Genomic DNA, 24813 nt, shown 5'->3' on the forward strand with positions numbered 1-24813 from the left:
AATGTTTCTTATTTTTAATCACTGGTACACCAGGTGCCTAGTGTCTAATTAGAGCTATTGATCTGCAGACATTGCTATAACTCAGGTCAGCAAATGACTTGTTGAAACAAGCACTGTTGGTGTGAATAAAATACATTGCAGAGCAGTGTCTGGACATCAGCCCCTTGGACATACCCCAGCACACCAAAGCTGTGAGCAAAAGCAGACCTGCCTTCCCTTACACCAAGCTCAGATTTTTGATGCAGAAATGAGCAGGACAAAGGAACACAACATGGTTCTAGGGGCTGCAAATGCCACACAGCTACAGCCATCAGGAACATGGACTACAGCCCTGGGGGTCTGTAGTCATTTGGGTCAGGGGTTTGACTCAATTACAAAAAAAAAACCAAACACACAAACCAAAAAGCCATTTTTTTTTTTATTTTTGCCATTGTTCTGAGCAAAATCAAAAAATTTCTGATTTCATGGGGAACAAAGCATTTTGATTTGCTTGAAGCCCATGTTTCACTTTGAATTCTTTTTCTTCTTATATATGCACAAGCATATATATTCATCTGCATATGACATAGAAGACTCATAGTCAGGAAAAAAACCCTGTTTTCTGCTGTTTAAACATGTCACCTTTCTGAAGAATTTTGGTTCCTGAAAAAAAGGTTCACAGGGTTTCCTCTGGTTTGGCTTAACAGCTTTAAAGGTTGTGCTTCCAGACAGAAAATCTGGCTTACCCACAGCTTTCCCCCTCTGCTCCACATTTAACAGGTTGCTGTTGTGACCATAAGAAATACGGCAACTGCTGCTAAAACTTTAATCTCCCCCAAAGTCGTAATCTTTATATAGCAAATATAATAAGCTTTCTCAGTGTCATACTGGAACAATGTTTAACAGGATTGCATAAGCAAAGTTATATTTAAATCCACTGAAAATGCAATCCAATTCTCCCAGAGTCTGCTCTGGCAATAATTAATGACAGATTTCATCAATATTCACCTATCAAATTTTTCATTCTTGTAGGATTGTGCCTCGCTAACACTAGGACAGCAGAGAAGAAATAACTTCTATTAAAGAAGCTGTTAGGCATCACAGATAACATATGAAGCGTGGCCATGCTGTTCTCTATCCTCTATTACCCCTCAATTTTATTCTCTAGAAGTTCTTTCAGCAGCTGCTTCCAGGCTGTAACCAAAGGAGGGGCAGGAGGTATTCTGCCACTGCTGTCAGGCAAGCCAGGGGAGGACAGAAAAGGGGAAAAAATTAATCTCAAAGTATTTTGCAAAGTAGTCCAAACATTTGGAGGTGGCAAGGTTTCCCTCCTCCTGCCCATCTGGCCACAGTGTGATTCAATAACAAAGCGTCACTAAACTAACATATTTATCCTGAAAGATAAACAAATAAAAACATATTTAAACTGAAAGACCGTAGATTTAGGTTCAATATTAGGAAGAAATTCTTCCCTGTGAGGGTGGTGAGGCACTGGAACAGGTTGCTTAGAGAAGCTGTGGATGCCCCATCCCTGGAAGTGTTCAAGGTCAGGTTGGAAGGGGCTCTGAGCTACCCCGTCTAGTGAGAGGTGTCCCTGTCCATGGCAGAGGGCTTGGAACAAAATGATCTTTAAGTTCCCTTCCAACCCAGATCATTCTAAGATTTTAGGAGTGTATTTCCTGAGCTGTCCTACCTGTCTCAGGAAGAGTCATTTTGAATTTAGTTCTTCCAGTTATTTGCCACAAGCATTTGAAAAAAGAGTGAGACCTATCTGATGGTCATTTGAGCAACCTGCCTAATCTCATTCGCACACAGTGTGCACACTCCAAAACCACAAGTCTTCATGTCAAAGGAGCGCAATTTTCTGAGCAACTCAGAGCACCCACTCCCTGAAACAGGGAACACCAAATTATCTATCCTATTCTTAAACACGAAGAGTCAAGAGACACTTTTTTACGTCAATGTAATTGTAGTTTCCCAGGGCAACATGAGGATGACACCACAACAGCCTGCCTCTCCAGGGCAGGCTTCAGGAATGTTGCCCCTAGCTCTGCACTTAACGCAAACCTAAGAAAATCACAAGCTGTATCCCCCAACCAGTTTCACAATCCAAATCTCAAGACAAAACAAGTCGTCCTGAGCCCAAATCTTCACAGAATTTTGAGATCCTCTCAGCAATGGAGAAGGACAGGGAAGTGAAGAGTAAAGTGAGAGGAGGAAGGAAACATCTGCTTCCTCTTCCCAACCAGCTCTGAAAGCTTTGCTCTCCCCATAACATATACAGTAAAACAGGAGCTACTTTCTTTTCCTCTGCCTTGGAAAAAGATAGACAAAAAAGTCTTACCCTTCTTTATTCTTGCAATCCTGCCACTTTGTCCCTGTCAGATTTGCTGGAGAGCTGGAGCAGCATCTTTCCCTGGGCTGCAGAGTCCTGTGCAGGGACAACTTTCATTCCCAGCATTTATTTTTAATTCTCATTTGAAGCCCAGTGAACTACTCTAGATCATAACAAAATACCCATTAAGCTTTTCACAGAACCAAGCCTTTAATTTTAAAAATATTTATCTGGATCGCTGAAGATTTTCACTCTAAACTCTGACTGCATGAGCAAATGATTTAGCATACATACATAAAAAATCAGAAACTGAAAGGAAATTCAGTAATACCAATCTCCCAAGCTACTACAGCCGATAACTCAGCGACTGGGAAGCTGGCCATGGAATTGCCTAATTTCATGAATATTTGGGAGGAGATACAACCTTATTTCAATTCACAGACTAGAGCAACAACTGGAGAGAAATTCTTAAAAATAAGGCTCACAGGTACAAGGGGCAGCTCTCTGTCCCATCCCAACATTATGTGCTGTGACAATTCTGCAGTACCACTCCTTGGTTTTCAAGGTACTTTTACTAGTGTCAGGAAATCTGTTATTGTCAAAAACTGTTAAGTCAACCAAACCCAGGGATTTTAATCAGACACTGAACAGTTGGCGTCATACCCCAGAGCCAGGGCTGTGGGCAGCTGTCAGCCCCACAGCCATCACAACCCAAGCAAGCAGCTGTTGTTGGGACGAGTTTCAGCAAGAATCGGTGATGAGCTACTCGCAGGCACTGCTGCCGGTGTGACCATAAAACACTGTTACGAAACCTGTACTCCTGCAAACCAGCTAATTTTGAAAAAGCTCCGAGCTGGATTTGAACGTCTCAATCCAGCAGGAGATGACACCCCATCTCATGACAGGTTAACCACCTGTCAGGGATTTAGCACACCCCAGAGCAGCTGGCTGGTGTTGTTGAGACAGGCAGTGGTGCCCCCAGGACACATCCACTGAAGAAAGGCAATTTTGAAAGAGGAGGCAATTGCCTTGCTGAAAAAGAAAAGTAATAATAATTTAAAAAAAAGTCAGAAGTCCCTCCTGACTGAGTTCAGTATCACAAGTTTCTGGGAGAAGAGGACAAAGGAGGTCCACAAACCCAGACCCTTACCACAAATACTACTGGAGGGGTGGAAGATGTGAGAACAAAGTTAAGCAGCCAGAAGGATGTATGGTTCCCCTTGCATTTCTCTACACTCCTCCTTTAAACTCAGGAAGCACACTTCTGATCATCAGGGTGTGTTAGCTTGTTTTCCACACAGTCCTGCTCCTGGGACATGCTTAGGTACCAAGGTGACCGAGCTGCCCCAGCCCAGCTGCACTGTATCCACATCTGCCTCAGAAGCTGCATCTTCCCAGGACCAGCAGGACCACGGCAGATGCTAAAAGCAACATGGCAACAGGTACTTCCATGGTGGTATTCGGCATTTTTCAGAGAGCCTCATGGGATACACCAGGACTCTGCATGTGCATATGCTGAGCTCAGTACTCACTGCTGATTCTCTGAAAGCAGAAGGCATGAGAGCCCTGTGACTCTGTATTACCTGTTTAAACAACAAACACAAAGTTAAAGCGTATTAAAAATTCATGAATTTCTATGAATCCTTAAAGAGTCTTATTTTTGCCTTCTGGAATGCAGCTCTTTAGGACTACATCTTTTTAAATCCTTTTTTGATCTTGAAAGTTAGGAACTTTGTCAAAAAAGACAGAATACAAGGAGATTAGATTAAGCATCTCCACCTCATCCCAACAGCCCGTGAACCTTAAAAAGCCTCTATCATATATTGCAAGACTTTGAAGCTGGCGATACTGGAATAATTTCCTCAGCAACAAAGATGAAGAGGAGATCACGTGATTGAGAAAGGTTGCTAGTGCTTTCAACTGTCATGAAAACACATACTAAAAATCTTAAAAAATGCTATGCCATGGCTCACAGTATCTGTTGTTTGCTCTTCTATTTCCCCAAGCCAGGAGTGTGATGTGCATGCATATGCTACCTTTCAAACATCATTACTGAGTTCTGCTGAAGGCAGGTGCATATGTAGAAACAAAAGAAAATATGTTTGAGTCCCTGAAAACAGATAAAATGGATCTGGCCCTCCAACTCCATACAATCAAAAAAGCCATGTATTTCTGAAAGCTGAAAAACCCAAACATGAGGTAATAAATACGAGAGCAGAAGCAGACCTGTGTGCTAGCTTAAACCAGCAGCTATTTCAGTTTAAGGTGATACTTCGGGTTGTGAAATAAAATCTTGGAATTGTGACCATATTTGCTTCAGCCAGCCTCTCCTTTGGGGCCAGTAACCCCTTTAATTGCCCCAAATCACCTGGAGGCACCTCCAGCCAGAAAAACCTTTGCTCTATAAGCAGCACCAGGCAGACAACAAAAAAAACCGAAAACCAGATGGAGAAAATTTTGACAGCAGCTCATCATGCCTCCTTAGAAGACAAAGTATATGAAGGAGAACATAAAGCATGAAATGCCTTGAAAAAAGGCTCAGTTTTGCCACCACTTTGGATAAAAATAATTTTTTGTCACAGATTTCACTGATTTTGTGTCCAGTACTCTCCAAGGTAATATGCGGCTTTCAGTATTAGAAGAACTAAATGCATACATTCATTTACAAAAACATCTCAAAGGTGACCACTGAAAGCACATTCTCTCTGAGATTTTAAAATATACCAGACTAATAGATGTAAAAAAGTCACTTATACCAATAAATTGAACTGATTGTGTAAAAACTCACGCACTTCAGCAATCTTAACAAAGGCACTAACTGCAAGATTAATTATGCACTTCTGCAGAAACCTCAGCTGATGGGGCTCATGCTCAAATGAAACTACAAAACTGCTCATTTTGACTGTGTTAGGCAATGTCTTTATGAGCCAAAGGCAGCAAACTACTGGGAAAGTAAGACTGAACATATTTGCAAGTGTTTGCAGGATCAGACTTTATTTTTATACAGCCTTTTATCAATGATAAAATCTAATTTAGAAATACTTCTTTCAAACTAATATAACGCAAGGAAGCTTTACTTTATAACAGCCTTGTGGGGGTGTGAAAACACACAAAAATCTATCTTTTTAAAAGGATCAAGGCATATTTAGATGCCACAGACATGAAATGCAGACCGAAACTCCAATACAGATACTAATCATGTGAAATGGATAACCTCATAATATCACACATCTTAGATCATCTGACTCCTGTGTCTGTCTGCATATTCAGCATCACAGCCCCAAGCTGAAAAAACACAGACAGAGAAGAAAGAAATTTTTGTTTCCTGGTAAAGCTTCTTGCACTAAAGAACTGAAAGCAGGGCAAAAGGCCCATTCAAAAATGTGTCACAAAACACTTCACCGCAGACCTAAGAGCTTTGTTGTGAGAGGAGAGAGAAAAAAAAAGGATTTTGAACAACAATATTGACTAATGGGATTATGTATACACAACAGTTTCCCATTCACAACACCCTCCCGGGGAGTTGAATGCAAGCTCAATTTTACCTGCACCAATAACAGCTACATAATTTTATGACAGATATTAAGCTAAGAGGGTACAGACCATAAAGCTGCTATCAAAAACATTTATCTTCCAAGGAGGATATCAGACAGGCAATTAAAGAAGCAATCATCCTCCCCCAAAAAATACAATTTCTCATCTTTAAATTTACATCTGTAAATCTCTCTCTTTTGGCTTTAAGTAGGAGCTCATGAAGCATACACTTTTGTAGCATATTTTTAGTAACTTAGAGCTTTCAAATTATATATAATGTAGTATCTGGGTAAGTAATACATAGACAACAGTATCCTGATGACATTATAACAACACAAGAACATATGAAGACAAACATAACAATGAAGACAAACTGTTTAGCATGCTTTAGAACTTGTTTGCATACAAAAGAATTTCTGTATTCATATTAGACAGAATGGGTATAGAGAAAGAGGTCCTAGGACTGAGTATTTCTCCTTCCCAATTCCTTCCCTTTTTTAATATATGAACTTTGCACCTAACTATAGTAAGTATACATGCTTTGAAGCTTTTTAAGAAAAAGAAAAAAAAATTAAAACCCAAATTTGGGAGTAAAATGGCTGCGGTTCTAGACAGGAAAAACTGTGTTTTAGCAACTGGAAAAACTTATTCCTGCACTTCATAAAGAATAAATACAGCTATGAATACAGAATAAACATCCTTGATTGTAATAATAAGGAAAATATAATGCAGACACACAGCTATTGTTTGAAGTAAAGCACATCAAAAGCCTTCACAGTGACAGCTCCAGCCACTCTGCCACGCTCCAACAGGCCCTGCACAGCCTCACAGACTGCAAGGACAGTATCAGCAAGCAAAGGGATGGCCATGTAACCCATGTGCCTGTGGTGTAGCTTTCCACATCAAGAAGGTGTCAGAAGGCAGCAGCGGTGAGGAGGGGAGCAGACCAGGGATTTGCAGGCAATGCTGAGGTTCTCCCACAGACGCTACCTTGGGGCAGTGAGTAGCGCTCCCATCAGTGGTAATTTGGATATACTCGATCCCGACAGCAGGAAACTATCTCTACAAATTCAACAAGTAAAATGCGGGATGCAAGTGCTAAAATAGCAGCATTCAGTTACCAGAGTGACAATGAGAACTGTGAATATTTCCTCTCTTGGGCAGGATCTGCTAACTGCTATTTGGAAAACAGCAGATTTATATGTCTTTATTTTTGCTTTAGAAGCAGCAGGACCTTAAGAGTCTGTCCAGCAAAGGAACCAAAAATGCACTTCTGTTGCTGTCTCTCCAAGTGCCCAGGCACCCGCAGCATTTTCCCTCCTCCCTGCAAGTCTCTGCAAAGGAAGAAGGCTGAACAAAGTGCCGCTATACGAGGGCCATGGCCCCCACAGCAGCAGATAAAAACCAAATTATACAAAACTTGTACTGTTTTGCTTCTGTCATCCTTTGCCGCCTCAGACCTGAACAATAATGAGCTTGTCTAACATGGAGGAAAGAGGGGAATGGCTTTGTGCTAGGATGGGTCAGAGCAGACAGATGAATAAATATGCTCGCCAAAAGCTGTCTGTGTTGGGCTGGGAAAGGGAAGAAGCACAACGGTGAGAAACTGCAGACAATGGGGGCAGAGGAAGAGCACAACCCTCCGGCTCTGTGCAAAACTTTGGTGTGGTTCCCTCTGGCAAATCTCAGGAAGGATTCAACATGAAAGCTCATTTGGTAGTTAGTTACATAGAAGTCACAGGCAAAAGTTCGCCTTATTGCTTCCCCTGAAAGTGAAATCAGCTATACTTTGTATAAAAGAGGTGCTTTTTTCTCTCTTTGATTAAACAAATGAACTCTCCTCCCCAGACTACACGAACAGAAACCACTACTTCCTCAGTCACTGCATGTTCGTGTCTAAAAACAGCCCAGGACAAGGGTAAAACCATGCTGGGTATGACATTAGACCTCTATGCTGACCAAGATCACAAACTGCCATCAACATGTGACACAAAATTTTGAAATTTTGGTTTTCCTGTTTCACCTTTTCCACTAAACAGACCGGAAAGATGTCTGTTAATGTGAATAACAAAAAAATCCATTTTTGTAGAATTTACCACATTACAAAACGAAAACTTAGAAAGGCTGCAACTGACCAGTAAAAAGAAAACAGATCCCAGTGCTCTGATTCAACAAGTAATAAAGATGTTTTTCCTACAAAATCTTTTTAAAACCTCCAGTGGCAAGAGGGAAGTCAGTAATTTCCAATGGAAATGACTAGGGGAAAGTAATTTCTGAATTCATAGGGTCAAACAAAATATGTACTAACCCAAGTGTGAAGGAAGGCTGTGAGACATTTGAGTTAGCTCAATATGAATTCCCTGAAGGGGCATTCCCTGGAGTTAAAGGTGTGTAGATGTGGTGCTTAGGGACACAGCTTAGTAGTGGACTTGGCAGTGCTGGGTTAACAGTTGGACTTGATGATCTTAGAGGTCTTGTCCAACCTAAATTATGCTATACTTCTATGAATCCCTTTATTCCAGAGTAGGGAACTGAGACTCTGCAGGCATAACTCCACTGTGTTTGATGCTGGCTCAAAAGCATGCTTTTGAAGCAAGTCTCCTGACCATGTCTGCTTACAACATGCTGCTCTCTGCAGCATGGAGCAGCCCTGGAGCAGGAAGGCTTCCCCTCCAACAGCAGAAAACCAGGTGACACGCTGCAGGGGCACAGCACCTGTCTTTCAACTACTGCTGAGTGTTCAGTCCACAGGTCCAGGTGAGACCTGGTCTGAAGGTCTGACCCAGTAATTAAACCAGAGGTGTGCTGTTAACTTCAGTAAAAGCAGAACCACAACTGCGGTCCACAACACCACCATCCACTCCCCAGAAAAACACCAGGGAGGATAAGCATACAAATGGGAGCAGGTCTGCACAGTGAGGTAAGCAAAATCTGCAAAAACTCACAAAGAAAAAGCAAATGCTGTCTTTTCAAAGTGGGATTTTCAAAGAAGCTCATAGAGTTCATCAAAATTCATGCTTCAGAGGCTCCTTCAAAAATCCCAGCTTGAATTGCTCTACTGCTCCACTCTCTTCTGCTGGAATAACACAAGACAGACACCTAATTCAGAACAAACACTGCGGAAGTGAAGTCAAGTCTTCATCACCATAACCCAACATCTTAGAAAAGTGGATGCAAGGGTCAAGAGCCTCTCAAAAGTTGCATTTCTTCTAATATATGTAAATGACACATACAGGAAAAAAATCCCACTTCAAACAAGACCATGTTGAAATATTCCTGCAGATTCATAGAAAACAGAGAACTGCAACAACTGCAAGATAGCTGCCAGTTACACAAAAGATCGTGCCACCCTCAGCTCTTGATATCACATTCATTTATCCAGTAAGATATGTGAGATATGCAATCACTTGACAGGTTGGAAATATTACCTCTGCACTTAAAATAGAAAAGACAGGCCTAATCCTGTTCTCATTTTTACCTGAGCAACCCTACAATTAATTCAGAACCCATTTGTTTTTAGATGCTTCTGATCTTTGCAAACACGCAGTGGCTCACAAGAGCTTTTTCAAGTCAGCCCCTTTGCTCCCCTCCCCATCCTCCTCAACGGAGTGAATTCCAGCTACAACCTACACCCTTCTTCAGTGCCCTATTGCACAAAACAGGTCATGGGTTTGGGGCTTAGGTCCTAAGGGATATGGAGGAGTAATGGCATTTTATACAGCACTGAGCACAGCATCGGTACTGCACCGTAAAAAAAAAATCCTCACTCCTGCTGCAAGGCTACGTCCTCAGGAGAAGGGAGCCTGCAAGCTCGCAAACACACTGTGAGAAAATACACATTTCATTCACATCATCCATTCAATCTTCCCACAGAGTACAAGGATAGCAACAGAAAACACTGCCTTGAAAGTGCCTATTTAAGGGTGCTGGCAAATTCATACAATGTGCACTTCATATTTTTAAATGCTCAAACTCTTCTCCCTGTTACACCCTAGCACTACCTTTGACTTGAATAGCCCTACATCAATAAGGAAACTAATTAACAAACAAGAAACCAATATTTATAATAATTTCTTTAAAACAAACAGAAGCAAAAAAACCTCGTACAATGAAGTCTGTTCCTTAAAACAAATGTGTGCAGATACTTGCTATTTGCAAGGCTGCTCTTGAGTTCTGCAGTACCTGGAGTGCCTTTTAAAATAGAAGAGCATTCTGTCTTGAGGCGAGTCATGCACACGGAAAAATATGGATTTTTCAAATAAATCTCAAAGGTCACGATGGAGGTACTTGACAGTGGCACTTTGTGTTCTGCTGTAAATAATTTTGCCTATTTAAGAAACCACCTCTGAGCTGCCACTTCTTCTGAATTAGGCTATGCTAAAAGATGGGATTTTACAAAGCAGTGAACATCACCAATTAAAAATCAAACCTAGTTTTGCTTTAAAGAAACAGCCTCATAAGATTAAGGAGGTTCCTAAGATACACAATGCGTTGAAGACAGGAGGTTATGTGAACTCCGTTTTCAAAAACACAAACATAACCCCTTGTGCTTTACAGACCAAGCTTCCAAGAGTATTTATAGCAGACAGAGAGCTTTCCTCACCTTTTTACATAACATGAAGCAGCACCTGCACAACTCACCTACTTCAGCGATTAAACCGTACTTTGCACTGTAGTATCTGAAAGCTGTTTTTCCTCTCTTCCTATTATCCAAAAAAACTCCATGTCCTACATTAGGAAATAATATAATTCATTTAAGTAAATTCAGAGAACTATGAAGTTTGCTTGTAACTACCAGGCCTGCTCAACTGTACTCACACCCCAGCCATCAAGATGGGAGTCTTCATTTTCAGGTAGCTATCTGTCACCTAACGAGGACTCCACTCCCCATTGTGTGCATCCACCACACCCCATGGACACGTGGGCAATCCTTCTGTCATCTTGCATTTGTCCGGGTGTAGATGACTGCAAGCTTGACTGAAAAATGAGGAAATAAATCTCCTTTCCTGTTGGATCTGTAGGTACTAACACAAGTGCAGAAGCAACAGGAAAATAAAAGTTTTGCCTATGACTGACAAAACACAAGGAATAAAGTTGGTGAGTTAAAAAAAAGTAAGTTATTTTCAAGACACATCTCAGACCACAGCTGACATCTAGCTTCTGCTTTATGCTACATCCTTCAGACAGGCTGAGTATTGTGGGGTGGGAAGTGCAGGTTCATAGCACATGCCAGTGTCAACAAGGAATAATGACAGCTTCTTGAACTGTAGGTATGGACTGCATCTGCATATACACAAAAGTATGTATGTGATCCAAGCAGGCCTGAATACAAAGGGCCTTATGTGACATTCATCTCCTGGCTCCTCTTTCTCCATCTCTACATATGCTGGAGGTACTGGATGAAAACAGACATTCCTCTAGGTGACAAAACCGTTCTCCCTGAGTGCCAAACACATCCTATCTCCTTGGGGCAGTGAGGCTCTGCTCTCCTCTCCTCCAGCATCATGAACCCAAAAAACTTCAAACTCAGCAGGCCTCCCTCTGAAGTAGACTGGCAAAGCTGTGCTGCTTGCACCCACCTGGCTGGGGATATAATCCACTCCTCTGCTAGCAGCTGCAGTGGGCAACAGGCTGCCCCAGTGCTGTGAATTATTTCTGTAAAAAGCAATGGTAATAATATCTGACCCTTTAATTGCAACAGAATTAAAATCTGTGCCAATATGCCAGCATCTACACCTCCTGTCGAAAAGAGAGACAGCTTAGTTCCGGGTCTCTCACCTCCTTCTCTCCCCTTTCTGGTACACTAACCTTTGCGTGATCCAACCCTGTTGGAGGGCTGAGTCCTCACCCTGCACTTCCACCCACGGCAGATCCACCACAAACAATGATGTTGGGAATATTGGAGCCTCTCACATGTTCCCCCATCCACTTTCCTTGCTGGGAATTACTGACCCTGTACCTGCAGTGGTTCTTCCTCAATCCTGCAATGCGAAAGGAAACAATGCCCCACAGAAGACAGAAGATAGAGGGAAACCCATCACCAGCCTTCCCACTCTGCAAAAGACACAAGCTCAACTCCAAGGACAGCAACAGCACCTGTGGTTGGTACCTGTTGAGGCCGCACTGGCATCACCACCACATCCCAGTATCACTTCTCTGTCCCTTATGTACACAAAAAAATCTGCAGGTATGACCTGCAAGGTCATGGTGAAGCCACAAACAGCAGACAGCACATGGACGGTTGGAAAAAACCAGTTTACTGCAAGCAGGCTGCTGTAAACTGAATGGCACTGCTGAATTCTTGGTGCTCAGCATCCTGCCCAAAGCCCAGAGAAAGAGAAAAATCACACTCAAGAGCTTCATCCCTGTTTGTTTCATGCAGCTAAGTTCCAGCTACATGATGTGGAGCAGAAAGAAGTCATCATCATGTCCCCTGATACATTTTTCCTTTTACACAAAATCAGGTGTTTTTTTTTTAATTTGGGAGAAAATTTATGCTTCTTTTAAATGCCTTTACCCATAAACTGATGTGCCTATGTCTGATTTGCCTTGACAGCATGAGGATTTGAAAACCTAATCATATTTACCTTGGTAATATGATTATCTCTAGAGCACCAAAATGCATTGTTGACTGAAAAATTATGATAAACTTATCTAGCTTTCTATTTTTTAATCCCACCAATACTATACAGTAAAATCTCTGATATTGCAAAAATTTACTTATTAGCATAACTTTATACACTGATGCTTGATTTAACTGAGCAATTTTATATGTATCTAAATATACAGTTCAGGCTTTGCAGGATCCTGTGTAAGAAAGGATATACCTTCCTCTGCTATCCAAGACAAACAAGGTAAAACACATTTTGGTTGTGGTGAGTGAATCTTTCCTCAAACCTCAATTTCACAAAATTGTTAGCCTGATCTGTAACAACAGAGGGGAAACACAACTGTTTGCTAAGAAGATGTATTTGTCCTTTATATTCATATACGAGAGGAAAGGCTATTTTTTTAAAACACACTTCTACTAGAAAAGAAGATAGCCTCTGCTTCACTTTTCATTCTTATGTCAATTTTCCACAATAGAAAACCTTCCTTAGGCAAACACTCTGAAATGCAGCTTCTAAGAGCAGTGTTGGCTTTGAAATACATAATGAGAACAGAAAAGATATTTAGCATTGATGACAGGAAAGCAGTTGCTACGAACACAACACAGTAGCCCCTGTAAAGGAACCTTCCTGTTCCTTAAATATGTGCCCCTCTAAATCTGCATATTGCAGCCTGAAAAACAAATGCTTAGCGTCCTAAAAGTCTCCCACTGGCACATCATGTTTTCTCCAACCACAAGTGAAGTTTTCTTCTCCTAAATGCTCCGTTGAGCTCTCTACTCTACCCTTGCAGCAAACTTCTGCTAAGCCCTTCTTATGAAAACAAATACCATTCCTTAAATTTCTCAGCATGTTACTTGCAAATGACAGGCCAGCAAACAGATACTCTCCATATGCCAAATTATGTCATTTTCATTTTCTGGAACGAACACTTCTCACAGCAAACTGGTAAAGGTTTTTTTCAGTTGGGTTATGAAAGAGCCAGCTCTGTGTCTTGCTGCACCTGCTGTGTTGCTAAGCCTGGTATCTGGTGGGAGCCCCCCAGTTGTCCATAGCAATTCTGGGTCCAGAAAAGAGAGTTTGTCATTTGTACATCCTCAGAGGTACTAGCAAATGTTCAGGGGTGAATTCTGTGGATATTTGCATATAGATTTCTGTACACACCAGCTTTTCCTATTTGCAAAGAGAATCTAATTTCCCACACTTCTCATGGGACAAGCTGGTGCCTACAGTGTACTGAAGTCCCAACATATAAAGCCAAACTTCTGCATTTTTAGGTTAAATTATGAAGATGAGTCTTCATGTTCGTGTAGTGGAAAACTTGCCTGAGAGACTACAAGTAACTGAAAACAGAGGGAGAATTTTTAAAAAAAAAAAAATAAAGATTTGGCCCTGCTTCTCATCTTGACCTTCCATCTTACTCACTGCTCTATGGAGCCTCCATACAGCCCACCTGGTATCTACTTCTTTGAAATGAGGAAGCCACAGAACTACTAGAGGGCTGGGTTGTTTTTTTTTCCTTTCAGGGAGCACACTTGGGAAACTCATATTTGTGTTTTAGGTGTTTTGAACTGTGCCAAACCAAGCTCTATCCTCTGTCAGAAGAGTTCTTGAAGTCATAATAGCTACAGATGAAAGCATACTTCCTATCCAAAAGCTGTCATCAAACTATGATCTGTCATTATCCTATCTATCTACCATCAAACTACGTTTTTGTGATGGTCTGTAGAGCTGGTGACTCACATGGTTGCTACCAATCTTCAGCATTTCAAGCTGCTTGCAAGAGTATTATCATGAAGAGGAAAGCTGTGTAGCAGACCCCTAAGGAAAAGGGCCAGTCTGGCTGCCTGCACAGGAGCTTTGCTAGTAAAGAAAAGAGCAAAGATCAAGACTCTCCCGACAACTAATGAGGGGTCACAGCACACCAGCCAAGCACCAGCATGGTATATAAACCACAGGACTTCCACAGCAGAGTTGGACCTAGCAAGGTTTGAATTGGTGGCCAGCAAATGCAGCCAACACAAACAGGACTTTTCATGTGTTATCAGCTCAGGTTTTCTCACAGGGGTTAATGTGCACTCCCTCAGGCAGACTCCTCTCACCCATCCAGCTCCAATGCTGTCTCACTCTGAAACCTGCAGAGTCCTGAGGTTTTGGCAGACACAGCTCCCTCGTAGGATCTGTCCCTCTGTGAAGGTGTCTAATTAGTTCCCTAGTCCTCATGAACACCATGTTCTGTCCCACTGTTCTACTGTTCAGAATTGACAGCAAGGGGTTTTTTTCCTAGTTTGATGAATATTACCTTTTTATCTGACAGAGATGCTTGCTAAATAATACAATAAGAGCCTAAAATATGCCAGAGCAAATTTCTGTGGGATCTGTTTTTAAAAGCTCTGGGTAGTAAGGGAACAAGGCCGATGTATCTATGCTGTTCATCATACACCAGTGACTTCTGAACCACCGGTCAACATCAGCTAATATCTAGAAGATGACTCTATTTCCACAAGTTTCAAAGGAAGCAACAGAGGGAGGCACAAGGCTGTGCCCTGAACAAGCAAAAAGGCTGGCAGAGACAATGGTGGTGGATGCCAGTCCATGCAATATGGGGCTGGCCATGCTCAGCACGCACACAGCTCAGAAAACCCACCAGTAGTCAGAGACCGCTCCTGCACAGCTCTAAGTGACCATGAAGATCCAGCCTCTCAGTGTGCTCATGCTAAAGGATGTGGGTGTGCTCAGTGCCCCTTACAGGGCTCATGGAGGAACTTGTACACTGTGTGCTACTACTGGAACAGCCCTTATTACCTGAGTCTTAACCCTGTTGTTGAACATTCCCCTTCAGGCTGGCACAGGATGGTCATTTAGCCTCCCGAAGCGACAGCCGAAGTAAATAAGCATCCCCTGCTTTAGAGGCAGCAGCTATCAGTGGTACACAGGGTCACACACCTATGAAAAGACTTAGTTCAGTATGTGCACTTCTCATTCACTTCTCGGACCATTAAATCGCTGTTTTCATGCTATGCTTGTATACATCATTCTGAAATTCAGGCTGCCTGAAGGGCTTTATGTTCAGTGAATGAAGAGTGTCCATCACACACAAAAGATCCTGTGCTTCCAGTAGCTCACAAACCAACTCCTGATACTGGGATGACCCCATGGCGTGGAGGGTGCCCCCAGCTCTTTGTTCTGCTTCCCTTTCAGGACTCTGCCTGTAAGACACTTGTTTCTGAGAGACTTTTCTTTTGTCTCTGGCGTGTTCATTTTGGAGGCATCTTCTGTGGTGGTCTGAGACTGCACTGCTTGCCTGCCCAAGGCCATGGAGAACAGAGTTTTGACCTCTCAGTCCTCCAATACAAATCCTAAATGGTAGGATTCAACTCCTGAAGGTTTCCTCCAGCACTAACAACTCATGGAACTTTGCAAGCCCTACAAAAACCAGGCAAGTGAACTATTCCAGCATCCCCCTTCATTACATATTTCCAGAACATAAACACTGAGGCCATATGCAGCTCTGTCTTTTCCAATAGGTAGAAATAAATTGAATCTTCACAAGCTTTACTAATCATAAAACTATTTTAGAATTACTCAGGAAATGAGATTTATTGTAAGTCAATAAATTCTGAAGAAAAATCTACTTGACTCTGATAACTTCAGTGTCCTTTTGAGTGGACCTCTCCCCAGCAATTACTCAGCAGATATTCTCTCCTTCCCTCCCAGCAACTGCTGCTCCCAGAAGGAATTCTCCTGCCCATTTGCATTCAAACCTAACACAGTGACACAGACAATGCAACTGTAAGCAATGTTTAGACTCCAAATCCAATCACCAATTTGCTTCCTTAGCAAAACAGAAAAAAAAACCCAACCAAAAACCAAAATGACAAAACCAAAACAAACAACTCAAAAAAAGCATGTGCTTGTTTCTAACCACCTGGCCTGCTGGAAAAGGAAACTTCACATACAGAAACAGCAGTACTTTCCCCAAAGAAGAAAATTCTAGGCATACACAAAAACAAGTACCTGGGACCATCACATCAGAGAATGTGAAATGATTTTAAACTGGTGTTGCTGAAACCCTGCTTCACAGAGTCCCTTGTTAATTTAAGATGAAGCTATGAAGAATCATAATTTGACATGAAAGAAACCCTGGCAGAACCTGGCCCTAGTTTCTAGTAACCTCATGTCCTCATCCACCCATTCACCACAAACTAAAACAAACTCCTTCTGCACAAGACAGGAGCCTTTGGCACCAACAGGCTGACTTCTGAACAAACCTTTTTTTTGCCATTTACATATAATTACACTCTAGCCTCTGAGCAGCTAGAAGCTCCATGTTCTTTTTTTGTATGGTTTGTTTCTTATGAATACACATAGAGCACAAACCCAAACCACATTAATGATAACCTTGTTAAATATAAACTAGTATGCAATTATACAAACTGCTAACACAAACAAAAAAGCCAGGAAACTCTGATTATATGTTCACGATAGTTTCTGAAAACTAAATGAAAATAACAACATAAGGCAGCCTGTCTTGCCTGATACTGTAACAGAAAAAGGTTTCACATTGTAACCTACCTGCCTCAACATAGAGGACTAGTCTGTCAAACCACATATTCAATTTCAAGCTCACTGCAAGGAGAGCAGAAGGGTATCAGGAAAGGCAGCAGGTGCACAAACAAACTACCAAAAAAAAAAATTTCTGATTTTTCTCTCCACATCATCCTTCAGGTGAGCTGATACTTGTCTCTGGGCAGTTGCTGTGACTTCCACCTTGTTACCCTGAGAAGGGCTGGCAGTGTGCTGGGGATTTGGCTCCTTCCTCTCCATTAAGAGAGCAGCAGAAGGTCTGCTCGAACCCTCTGTTCCTGGGCTTGCACCAGCCCAGTGCATGCCTGTGATTTATCTTCTGTGCAGCCAAGAGTGAACCCAGCAACTGGAGCCTCTACCACATCTTTTCATTAAGATGATGAGGAGCTAACACTCCGTACAACCTCCATGGTCTGCAGCTGTCCATCCCGATGTTTAAAAATATATACCTTTTCCAGAACAGAAAGAAATCTATTGAAGGCAGGCAAAAGCCTGCCCTGGGCTGCACACATGCAGGGCCACAACTGCCAGTAAAAGCAGGGACATTAGCCAGAGCCCTCCTGCACCAGTGTTAGCTGTAAGCAAGTGCTACAATGGAGAGCCTCACACTTGTCAGTGGAATAATGCAAAGTCTCCGCCACAACTGAATCTAGCTCTCAAGAAAAGAAAAGAGCATGAGAAAACAAGCACTTTCCTTATATCCTACATCACAATAAAATATACAGCACAAACAACGGCCGCTATAGGACTGGAGGAGCATCCTGACAAGCTTTCTTTAGGTGATTTCCCTTGCCATGGACTTGGGCTATCCATTCAGTCTGTTTGCATGTGAGCAGCACAGCTGAATTTGTAAAATGTTGGACTTCTAGGCTGTAAACATGAACAGTAATTACCTTTCCCTCTTAAACTCCAACTTGTTCTCATGTAACAGAAAAAAAAAAAAAAGTAAGTATCACTTGTGGAAGAAAACATTCAGAGAGGCAAACAGGGGTAAGGGAAAATAATGACCTGAAGAGGAAGGGCTAAGATCTGAGGATCGCTCCTAGAGCTGAGCACAGGATCAAAGCTTGCAAGCACAAAAAACCAAAGACGATCCTTGGGAATCTAGAAAGGTAACCTGCAGGAATCCTGCATCAATAATAAACTCACTAACTAGAAGGCCAGGCAGAATACAGCCTCTTGAACACTAAGAGGGTACTGCCACGTGCAGTATCACCAAGAAGTAAAAAGTTCAAGAGCAGAAAATCAATCCCCAAATCATGGTCTGTAGATCACTTTTCACTCACAAGGTTGAGGGCAGAACCACGTCAGAGACTAAAATGCACGAGCGTGTGTGTGTCACATTGCTGTGCTGTTGATCCACAGCACAACTAGAGGGTTGTCACTGCAGAAAATGTTTTGAGAGACATGTGACTAGAAGAAGGGTGGTAGCCCACCATCAGGCATTTTACTTGGGAATGTGGGACTCCCTAGCACAGCACCTGAAAAGCCACCAATAAAATCCAAACAGGAGGGGCAAAACCCAACCAACAGTGGGGCATGCAGCTAAGACAACTTTCTCCTGGAATACCTCCAATTTCTCCAAGCTGGTTAGTTTTCAAAGGGACTTTTCTACAGCGATCTATGCTCAATTACCCTTATAAACCCTTGCAATAACATGTGACTCAAAGTTTACCTATTTGTCCAAGGGAGGAACAAGAAGGGAGTGTGGCAAATGGGGAATGTGGGAGTGGCAACCGATGTGGGCTTAGGGAGCACAGTCATTTCCTCCAGCTTCTTCTCTGCTTCTCCCCCCCCCTTCCCCTGTCTTTGATATCTGAGTATGCTGTTGAGGAAGTGAAGGAAGGTGATTTTGTAGCCGTGGAGCAATTAATCCACATGCATTTGCACATTTTTACATGATTGCACCTTCTTAGCCAAAAATCTCAGCTTTTCAAGCAGGTGAGGTTATTCCTTTCGAAATTAAACGGCAAAAGAGTACCCAGCGGCAATAAACAAGCCAGAGAAACATGAAGTGCTTGCAGATAGAGCTTATTAGGGGTGGTAGCGAGACGCCGCTTAAACCATGCGCTCGCACCGTAATCCGTGGATGTCGACGCAAAGATTTCCTTTCCCCGGGTGGGCTACAGACCTGACTGCAGCGCACTTGGCTCAGGGCTGGTTCCCAGCCTGCTGCCTATAAGACAGGTAGCACGGCGGGCTGAATCCGCCACCAGCCATGAGAACACGGTGACAACCGCTCCGCAGCTGGGCTGGGCTGCAGCGGGGCACGGTGGCTGTGCAGCCTCACGCCCGCACTGCTGAGCAAGAGAGAAACTTCCAACCACTTGCGCCCAGCCGGGAACGACTGACTGACCGGCTGGTGCGACCCGGGAGGCTCAGGCACCTCCGCCGACCCTTCCCTGCACTCTCGCAGATCACCGCCGCTGCCGCTGCTCCGTCGGCTCCGCGGAGCGAGGCTCCCGCTCGGCGGCTATCGGGCCTCCCTCCCCAAGGCTTCCCCCGGCGGCCGTGCCCGTCCTTCCTGAGCGGCGAGCCCATCGCCATCCCGCGCATCCCTTATCCCCGCATCCCGCGCATCCCTCATCCCCGCATCCCGCGCATCCCTCATCCCCGCATCCCGCGCATCCCTCATCCCCGCATCCCGCGCATCCCTCATCCCCGCATCCCGCGCATCCCTCATCCCCGCATCCCGCGCATCCCTCATCCTCGCATCCCGCGCATCCCTCATCCTCGCATCCCGCGCATCCCTCATCCCCGCGGCGCGGCTTACCGGGATCGCTGCAGCTCGAAGGCGGCGGCGGGGCCGGGCTGTCCTAGCTCTCCGCTGCCGCCGGCGATGCCCTGGGGGCTGGTGCGGCCGAAGGATGCCGGCAGCACCCCCGCCGTGAAGGAGTTGAGGCGGCCGCGGCTGCCCGCCGCCGCGGCTCCCAGGAAGGCGGCGGGCGGCACCTGCACGGCGGCGAAGGCGTCCTCCTCCTCCTCCTCGTCTTCCTCCTCCTCCGGGGGCTCTGCGGGCGCCGCCGGGGGGCTGCCCAGCCGCGGCGGCGGCGGAAGCAGCGGCGCCTGGCGGGGTCGGGCGGCGGGGCCGTCGTTGCCCGGCGGCGGGGGCCGCCCGTCGAGGGAGATGCTGGTGAGGAAGGAGAGCGCGGCCTGCCTGCGTCGGGGGTCGCTGCGCGCCGGCGGCGGCGGCTGCGGCGGCGGCTGCGGCGCTTTCCTGGGGCAGGGCTCCGCCGGCGGCAGGGGCCCGGCGGCGGGACTGCCGGGGCTGGCGGCGGTGGCGGCCGCCGCCATTGTCGGCCGGCTCCCCCTCCCCTCGGCGCTGGCCGGGCGCTGCCTCTCGCTGCCGGCCCGTCAGGCGGGCGGGCGGCGGGGCAGGGGCGCCGCGGTGCCGGCGGGGTGCATGGGGGTGGCGGGGGGTGCGCTCCGCCCGGCCGCGCCGCGCTGCCCCGGGCCCCCGCCGCCCGCCCGCTCCGTATTTATAGGTGCAGCAGCCGCACCGCCGAGCGCCCTGTGCAATAACACGGCAATCACGTGTGGGAAACGGGGCGCTGGAGGAAAACAAAAGCCCGGCCAGCAGCCCGGAGGAGGAGGAGGAGGAGGGAGAAGGGTGGGTCTCGGCGAGCTCCCTCCTTTCAACCTCTCTCTCTCTTTTTTTTTTTTTTTTTTTTTTTAATTCCCTTTCACCCCCTTCCCTCCTCCTCCTCCTCCCCCTCTTTTTCCCTTCCTGGATGCGTGGGGGCGGGCGGGAGCCGAGGAAGGTGGAGTCTGTGCCCGTAGTACACGGCACATGGCTCTCGGAGCCCCGCACCGGCCGCACAGGACCCAGAGCTGCGGCTCGGCCCGGCCCGGCCCACCCGCGGCACCGGGAGCTGCACTGGGATGCATCCGTGCCGTGACAGGCGGCCCGGGCGCTGCCTGCTGGTTTTCCCGGGTAGGGGCTGGTGCCCGGGGCAGGCGCTGGCCGTAGGTGCCCGGGCGGCAGGGAGGAGAGGCGGGGATGGGGGATGCTCTTGGCTGCCGACTGCGCGTCCCACGGTGCAGCAAGCCTGAGCTGCCCCTGCTGCAGTCTGAGGCGTGCGAGTGCCTCTGCATGTGCAAGTAACATCTCACGGGTTCCCTAAGCCAGTAAAGCAGACCCCCTCCCCACCTTTCCCTCAGCCCCTTCCCCTACCCTTCCCGCTCCCCTACACCAGGGAAAGCGCAGGTATTTATTTTACCTTCTCCTATATAGCCCAAGCCCCAAATCTTTGTCTTCCCTGACATCTCCAAAGTGATGGCTGATGTGCAGCTGACTACAGGTCTGCACGCTGTCTCCTTCTGCAGCTGCGGCTTTGGGAAGGTGAGTGGCCAGTCTCACCTCAGCAAAACGCTTCATTTCTTCATTACTTTATTTTGATCAACTCAACCGTGCTAGGAGTGTGCTTGTCCTGTGATGATAATTCCATCAACGGCTTATGTAAGGGTTGGATAACAGATACATAAAAACAGCAGAACATATGGTTGTTGCAAGATAACAGCACGCCCTTTCTTCATAAAGCGTTACAGTGACTTTTATTACATTCCATTTACAGTTGGTAGATGATTTAAAAGCCATCCCAAACTGTCACAAAATATGGCAATATCCTCTACAATTTTATCAAAACCTTGCTATTTTGATGTTTAAAAAAAAAAAAAAAGATTGATCAGAAAGGAGAACCTAATCCTATTGTTGGAGGAAGCTATGGACCCAGATTTGTGTTCTTCTCAAAACTGACCTTTTGAGCGTTCAAAGACTTTAGAACTGAGCTCTGTGGTTTGGATTGATCTCTGAACCTTCGGTCTCTACTGACACTAAGTACCACAACCCCCAAATTTAGAGGCCCAGTCCCTGGGATGTGCTACTTGCGTGGTAAGGGTACTGGATGGGCAGCATCCTGAGCAGGAAGCAGTGAGGAAGGGAAGGGGAAATGATGGAGGAAAGAAACGTTTTCCAGATCACACCTTCTTAGAGAGGTAATTGCTGTTTTGAGATGAACATTCTCACCAGTCAGATCTCTTGAGGTTTACACTGGTGCTGTCTTTCTTAATAGAAGGCGCTGTTGTACCTGTCCCTGTGGCATTTCAAGGATGAATCATTTGGATGGGAAGTGGGAAGGTCAGATTACTAAACTCTCCTTCCCAGAGAAAAGCCCAACTGATATTTCCCATCTGCTAGAAGGATGCTCTTCCTGTGGTTTCCAAGTGGTTCCTTCAAACTTCTGTTTTGGAGAGGAAGGTTGAGGAATTTCAGGCATGGGGCAGGCAACGCCTGTTTCTGACCAGAGGCCTTCACCCTGCAGGGGCAACCTGTCAGGGCAAGATGTCAGGGCAACGATGCACTTGACGTCGCACGAATGAGTTCATGCTCCTTTCAAGATAGTACCGCTTTTAAAAGAGTTCATGACTTTTTGGAGCAGGACTGCTGGGCCACTGAAAAAGGTCACAGCTTTGTAGCCTGATAATTGGTACATTCACTGAATGCTCTCCTCTGGTCCCAGGACTACTTCCAGAAGGTAAATAAATAGGTCGTGAAACTCAGGCCTCCCTTGTTACAGTCGCGTAAGGTATACGCTGGGATATTTTTTCCTCTTGCATTTCTGAAGGGAAGCAGCAACAGTGTGTATTTTTCTCTGCAGCTCAAGAACTTTATATGGCAACTGAGTGCTGGAGTGTGTTTTATAGATTTAACTGCTCACAAAATACAGGTCTGGGAAAGAGAACCACCGCAAAAATGGCAGGTGGGGTTCCAGAGGTTGGTTTAACTTGGGACAATTTTTATGAGTGCAGAAGTGTGCACTTCCTTCACAAAATTACTCTTGTGGTGGGATAAATCACTCTCTGTTGGAAGCATTATTTTAAATGGAGCCACAGCCTCTGTTCTAGAGCTCCTCTAGAGCTGTCCCAGAGGGAAATGTTATCCCCTCCCTTGTCCACATGTGCATCCAAATGCTTTTTGGCACCTGATTTTTTGGCACACAAAACTGTTTTTTACAGTCTCTGACATCGGGAACGCTTATGTGAATGGTTGAGCCTATCAACCTCGTCACATCAAAATTAGGTTGGTAGGAATAAATTGTAGGTCTTTCCTGGCCTGACTCACTCAGGTGGGGTCACTTTGGCACTTTGCCAGGTGTTTGTCTGTGCTCACCAACCTAAATACTTCCATGGGCCCAAACTGATGCCCATGGTCTAACTGCCTCTGGCAGTACTGTGCATGTGCACAAACTGTCTTTTCCAAAAATCACACTGAAGGTTAGCTAAAATATCCCTTCTACTGCACATGAGAATAAACCCATTTGAGAAAGCCACATACAAGAAGACTTTTTCAGTCTAAAGTGAAGCTATTTTTGATAAGTGGAGTACCACAGTACAAAGATAATTGGCATGTTAGAAACCTATTTATGCATTTATTAGCAAATTTAAATGAATGTGCACAACATAGGGTGAATTTTTTTCCAGTTAATTATGTTGTCTTGATGTGTACTTAGCAAAACTATAGGTGATTACAATGTGCTGTGGTAGTCCTGTCTGCTGGAAGATATGTGGAAATGTTAAACAAATTGACTTTGCTGGTTGAAACTTTTTTGTTTGATGGGGAAGCGGTGGTTGACTAAAGGAAATAGCAAAGTTGAAAGGAAAACGAAAATGCCACATTCTGGAAGTTTGCTTCTATGACTGTTTTTCCAATCATTTCTCTCCCCAGGTTCTCTTCCAACCAACCAGTTCTACTCAAGTGCAAGCAAATGTTTTTATTTCAGAGGCCACAGGCTTATGTAAGCGGTTGGATGACAAGTGGTAATGGGAGTGATAGAGCATGATGGCTTTTTCACCCAGTACACCAAGAGCTGCAAGAGAGGCTTGTCAGTTGTGGGTGTTCAGAGGCAGCATGGAATTTGGGGGGACCTGTTAACACAGGTGATGGAAAGGCTGTCTTCAAGGAGATTGAAGAGGGTGGAGGGAGTTTGGACGAAAATGAAAGCTCAGCAATTTAGCAGTCTCAGGAATGGGATTGGAGAAGTGATGCCTCTGCATACCTGCCTTCAGAGGAAGGTTAACCCAAGTGTGGAATTCTTGTGTTGTCTTGGGTTTACTTTAGCTAGTGTGAGGGCAGTCCTGCTGCAAGGCAAGCATGCAGCCAGCAAGACATGAAGAGCCAGCCCCAAAGGCCACAGGCCTTGAGCTAAAGCTGGGCTCCTGAGTGGCTTGTCAAGTCAAGCTTAAAAATATCTTTTCAGGTGAATTGAAAACTTCACCCGGTATTTGAGTTAAGAGTTGAGATTTGTGTTATACCAAGAGTTAACTCTGTGGGAATAACTGGTCCTGAGTCACCAGCGTGAGTCACCAGGCTAGTTCTTGAGTGGCCTCAGCACAGTGTATGTCTGCTTTGGTGACATGTATGTCTGCTTTTGGTTTCTTATTGTCACTGGTACTTATTAGAGCTGCAGGACCGAGGCAGCTAGGGGAAGAAAAAGTAAATGCAATTGTTTCTTGTAATTTTGGCAAGCTTGTTTTCTGACTGTCATGATCAGTCAGGGAACACTGTTATGCAAAGCTCAGCAAAGATGTAGGGTGGAGATAATGCTTCTGTGCTCCTGTAGGTGAGAACAGAGTTCAGTATTACTGGTGGTCTTGGATATCGCTATCAGGTCCCCACAGTCATGCAGAGTTCCCATAGCCTGTGAGCACTCTACTTTTGCTGTGCAAGACTTCAGAGAAACAAGAAATGTGCAATCTGTATAAACACTGTTT

The 24813-nt window shown here is 45.0% G+C and overlaps 1 protein-coding gene across 1 annotated transcript in view; it reads right to left on the reverse strand.

Moving 5' to 3' along the window:
• CABLES1 (Cdk5 and Abl enzyme substrate 1) overlaps positions 1-20337 on the reverse strand; it is a 73354-nt gene extending 53017 nt beyond the window's left edge. Inside the window, 1 exon segment of the mRNA XM_032680258.1 lies at positions 19817-20337. Within this exon segment, the coding sequence (XP_032536149.1) occupies positions 19817-20337 (521 nt within the window).
• Between the last annotated feature and the right edge of the window lie 4476 nt (positions 20338-24813).

Source organism: Chiroxiphia lanceolata, chromosome 1 (genome assembly GCF_009829145.1).
Source record: "Chiroxiphia lanceolata isolate bChiLan1 chromosome 1, bChiLan1.pri, whole genome shotgun sequence".
Classification (NCBI taxonomy): Eukaryota; Metazoa; Chordata; class Aves; order Passeriformes; family Pipridae; genus Chiroxiphia; species Chiroxiphia lanceolata.